A 5655-nucleotide genomic window follows, 5' to 3' on the forward strand; every position below is an offset into this window, starting at 1 on the left:
TATATTTTATATTAATATTTTAAATTTAAATTTTAAGATATTTTATTTTATTTTTATTATTTTTAATAATAAATTAATTTTCAAAAACAGTACTTTTATTTTTTAAAAAAAAAAGAAAAAATGATCTCCAAAACAAAAATCAAATTCTCACCTGATGTTAACTAAGAAAGGATGATTGTCTTCTGCTTAATTGTAATATTTTCTTAACATAAATTAAATAGATAAATATATATGAGAAAAATAGAAAGTGTATACCTTTTTCATTATAGTGTGGTGACATCAGAGACTAAATGAAAGATGTCAAAAGGGTGCCACAAAGTCCACAACAGGTTCCTTGTCTAAGTGCTTACCACCCACCATACGTGCTTGCAAATGCAGCTTTCAAGTGGCATCTTTCTCTCTTTTCTTTAAAGAAATTAAAAGCATGCACACTGAACAACAATATTTAATGATTAAAAATGTTAAAAAATTAACAAAATTTATTATTTTTGACTAATAATTTTAATTATTAATTTAATAACATATTTTTAACTAATATTTTTAAATATTATTGATTATTTATTAATAAAAACAATAAATTCTCCTGAATCTCTAATATTATTTTTTAATGATTTTAATTTTTAGTAATAAAATTTATTTATAGTGGCCTTTGTTTGTTTCTACTACTATCACAAGAGAGTTATCCAATTTACCAATTTTATTACAATAAGGGGCGTGATTTTCAAGATATTCATTATTCATTTATTTCCCCTGGTATTATATAAGTAGAGGAGCTTAAAGGGTTTTATTGCAAGAACTTCTCATACTTGCTTGTGATACATTTGTAGATAAAAGCAAAATAAAGAGTTCTAACCATGGCTGCATCATCATTCTTTGTCCCTTCATCCGTAAGCCCTTAATTGCTTCTTCTCTTTTTTCTTCTTCTCAATTCTTAAGTTTACGTACTAATTTAATTTGTTCTGTGTATAACTAATGCTAAAGTCCATGTAGAATTCTTAATTGTTCAATAATATGTTGATGGATAGAGTTTATTTTATGATTGAATTTTAGTGAACATTATTGGATGCATTTATATAGTAAATTCAATTACATAACATGAAGGTATTTTGTTGGGGGAGCTAATTAACAAATTAAAGCTTATTTGTTGTTCTTTAGTTTCTTGATGTATTATTGTATGCAAGTTGAATGACTCTTGCTCTGAGAATTCTTTCTACTCATGAAGCCAATTATATTCTTCTGTAAATCAATCAGATCCTACACAAACCCACATGCACTAATAAACGTCTAGGCTTTCATGTTCTAGGATTAGGAGGGTATTTGATATCCGTGTATAGTTGACGATATTAATTAATATTAGCCTAATATTACACTAATAAGTATAAGTAATAATAACCATGAAAATTCTAATGATTGAATATACCGCAAGATGCAAAGTATTTTTTTTAATCTAATATTGTGTTCGGTGTAAATTTATATAAAATTATTTGTAAAAATTATCAAATAATTTAATATATATATATATATATATATATAATTAAACTATTATTTAATATTTTTTAATCAATAGTTTTACATAAAAATAATTATTCAAAAATATTTATCCGTTCGGTGAGTTACGTCACCAATTCCGTGAAGTGGCACTGAAACCTATGTGAATTCAATGGAGTGCGGAGGATCATGCCACATTGTCATTTCAGCAGATTGGCATGACATGGTTTATATTTATAGATAGATAAATTAATATAGAATAAAGTATATTTCTATCTTTAAAGTTTGATAAAAAAATTTAAAATATTTTAAAATTTTATTTTATTTTAATTTTGTCCAAATTTTTTTTTGTTTACATCAAATATATTTTTTATGATTAATTTTAAAAAAAATTAAGATCAATTCAACAATAATTTGATAAAACAAACTTTAACATAAGTAAATTAAGTATAATTTTCATATATTATTGTTAGATTTATTTTAAATATTTTGAAAATTTAGTTGTCGAGGATATATTTAATGTAAATTAAAAAATTTTGGAACAAAATTAAAACAAAATAAAATTTAAAAATATTTTTAAAATTTTTGTCAAATTTTAGAGGCAAAAAAAAAGTATTTTACCATTAATATATTTATCTATAATTTACATAAAACTATTCTAATTCATAAATGTAACAATTTCAACTAATATAAGATGGATAAGAATTTTTATTGGGTGCATGTGGGATTAAAAAATTAATATCCAAGAGTTTAATTAATTTTCAAGTAGTTTATATTTACATATAGTAAGATATATGTATTTATGTGATTTTTTATATAAGAAATATTCAAGTATGTTAATATTTATTAGTCATAGATTAGTATAAAATTGAACAATAGCATAACTTTTTCTTAATTTCGCATACATAAATATTAGATTTTATTTCTAGATGAGAATTTACTATTTACAATTAAGATATATTCAATTTTAGTGTTAAGAAAATAAGAAATCACTATATATAAATATTTTGTAGAAAAATAATTTAATTATTCTCACAAAAGTTACTGGTACTAGCACTCCTCATTGTATACGTATGCAACTTAACAGATAATGGAAGAAGAAGCAAGATTTGAAGCGGAGGTAGCAGAGGTGCAAGCATGGTGGAACTCAGAGAGGTTCAAGCTAACAAAGAGACCATACACAGCAAGAGACGTGGTGTCCCTTCGTGGCAACCTCAGACAAAGCTATGCATCAAACGAGATGGCGAAGAAGCTCTGGCGAACCCTCAAGACCCACCAAGCCAATGGCACTGCCTCCAGAACCTTCGGTGCACTTGACCCTGTTCAGGTCACCCAAATGGCTAAGCATTTGGACTCTATCTATGTGTCTGGCTGGCAGTGTTCCGCTACTCACACCACCACCAACGAACCTGGTCCTGATCTTGCTGATTACCCTTATGATACTGTCCCTAACAAGGTTGAACACCTCTTTTTTGCTCAACAGTACCATGACAGGTACCAACGCATCCGCATTATTTCATTTTTAATATTTTTTTTAAACAAGTGATTAGTTTTAAAAACACACTTTAATTTTCAGGTATAGTTTGATAATTTGAAAATAAAAAATTCAGGTGCAGTCGATTTCACATGGAGTTTAACTGAGACCCGTGAGATGATTTGACTTATTTGACTAAATTTTTATCTAACGACTCTCAATTATCAACTTCACGTAAAATCGATTGTACCTGAATTTTCACCAATTAAAAAATGTGAGATTGTGCATTTTAAAAGTTTAGCCAAAAACATTTTACAAATGTGCCAAAATTTATAAACTAATTACATTCTTTAATTAATTTGATCTTGCACTAACATAAATGAATGTAAATTTTTTTTATTAGGAAGCAAAAAGAGGAGAGGATGAGAATGAGTAGGGAAGAGAGGGCAAGAACCCCTTATGTTGACTACCTGAGGCCAATAATAGCCGATGGTGACACCGGCTTCGGAGGCACCACCGCGACCGTTAAGCTATGCAAGCTCTTCGTGGAGCGCGGTGCCGCCGGCATCCACATTGAGGACCAGTCCTCAGTGACGAAGAAATGCGGCCACATGGCTGGAAAAGTACTTGTCGCCATAAGCGAACATATTAACCGGCTTGTGGCCGCAAGGCTTCAATTCGATGTGATGGGAGTGGAAACAGTTTTGGTGGCAAGAACCGACGCAGAAGCCGCTAATATGATCCAATCCAATATCGACACGCGTGACCATCAGTTTATACTGGGAGTCACGAACCAAAACCTTAGAGGGAAAAGCCTTGCAACTCTCATGCAGCAAGGAATGGCGGCCGGAAAGAGTGGCCACGAGCTACAAGCCCTGGAAGACGAGTGGATATCAATGGCAGGGCTAAAGACATTCTCCGAAGCTGTGGTGGACGCAATCAAAGCGATGAACATTGGGGAGGAGGAGAAGAGAAGGAAGATCAACGAATGGCTGCAGCATTCTCATTACGACAAGTGTCTCTCAAACGACGAAAGCAGAGAAATCGCTGAGAGATTAGGGGTAAGGAACTTGTTCTGGGACTGGGATCTGCCAAGAACAAGAGAAGGGTTCTACAGATTCAAAGGGTCGGTAACCGCTTCAATTGTGAGAGGTTCAGCTTTCGCTCCACATGCAGATCTAATTTGGATGGAAACAGCAAGCCCCAATCTGCAAGAATGTACGGAATTCGCGGAAGGGATAAAGTCGAGGAACCCGGAGATTCTTCTGGGCTACAACCTTTCGCCGTCGTTCAACTGGGATGCTTCTGGAATGAGCGACGAGCAGATGAGGGAGTTCATACCAAGAATTGCGAGGTTGGGGTATGTTTGGCAGTTCATAACTGTTGGAGGGCTCCATTCCAATGCTCTCATTACTTCAATGTTTGCAAGGGATTTTGCAAACAGGGGAATGCTTGCTTATGTTGAAAGGATTCAGAGAGAAGAGAGGAACAATGGTGTTGATACTCTTGCTCATCAGAAATGGGCTGGTGCTAATTACTATGATAGGTACCTCAAGACTGTTCAGGGTGGTGTTGCTTCAACTGCTGCAATGGGCAAAGGTAACATTTTTTTACCATCTATTAGCTTGTAATTATTTTCATGTGAAGTTCACAAGATTTAACATCTTTAATTAAATTATCATTTAATAAAGTTTAACTATTAATTTTATATAAAAATAACTACATACAGTATAATAAATAGTGACATGAATGAATAATAATAATATAATGTTTACTTGGCTTGTATGTTATTTTGAAGGAGTGACTGAAGAGCAGTTCAAAGAAACATGGACAAGACCAGGAGCTGAGAACATTGGTGCAAGCAGTGTGGTGGTTGCTAAGGCCAGAATGTGATTAAAGAGCCACTTCTCCTAAGGAGGGACTGTTATAACCAATTCCTGAATTTGAATTTCAATAAGTGTTTAGAATAATGATAGAAAAAAAAAAAAAGACAGTCATCATTAAGTCATATAGTTTGATATTATATTTTTATTTTTGGTTGCAGATTTATCTTTTATTTGGCAGTGTGGGCAATTCTATGCTAAGGAACGATAAAGTTTGTTTATGTGCTTTCTTATTTGGTGGATTACAGTTTATTGTGTTTGAAATAATATTATTGCTCAAACATATTTTACTTTATCTGCTTCCTAATTTATATACTTTTTTTCTTTTGCACTTCTTCTCGAATTTAAAGGCAGTTAAACTACGGGAAAAGAAATATGCATACATAATTGTACAAAGTCGGGTTTCTGTCCTATTATAATTGCAAAGCTTAGATTGTTGATACACCTTTCTTGGTATTATTTTCTTTTGTTTCTTACTACCTTTTAATACTATACGAAGAAGAAGGCGCATATACATAATGCGCATAAAAATAATACATAGAATTTGTTTTTTTTTTCAACGAACCACAAAACAATCTTAATTATTTTAAGGTGTTTTTGACCTCTAACTGAAATAGTTCAACTAAATAATAATTTTTTAGTCAATAATCGTGATATAAAAAGATCAAATATTATTTAAAAGTTATTAGTTTATTTTGATATATTTTTATTTTTTTTATTTAGTTATTAAATTGGACCTTTTATTTATAGATTTTAGAATTTTTTTTATTTTAACCTAATAAAAGGTTATAAATACCTCCTTAAATATTG

The 5655-nt window shown here is 31.0% G+C and overlaps 1 protein-coding gene across 1 annotated transcript; it reads left to right on the plus strand.

Annotated features, from left to right (window-relative positions):
- Window positions 1–801: 801 nt before the first annotated feature.
- On the plus strand, window positions 802–5101 carry LOC130969841 (isocitrate lyase 1). Its single transcript, XM_057895737.1, has 4 exons — window positions 802–887; window positions 2576–2982; window positions 3366–4561; window positions 4761–5101. Exons 1-4 carry the CDS (start codon window positions 855–857, stop codon window positions 4853–4855), a joined length of 1731 nt encoding a protein of 576 aa, XP_057751720.1. The 5' UTR covers window positions 802–854; the 3' UTR covers window positions 4856–5101.
- Window positions 5102–5655: the final 554 nt, after the last annotated feature.

Source organism: Arachis stenosperma, chromosome 3 (genome assembly GCF_014773155.1).
Source record: "Arachis stenosperma cultivar V10309 chromosome 3, arast.V10309.gnm1.PFL2, whole genome shotgun sequence".
Taxonomy (NCBI): Eukaryota; Viridiplantae; Streptophyta; class Magnoliopsida; order Fabales; family Fabaceae; genus Arachis; species Arachis stenosperma.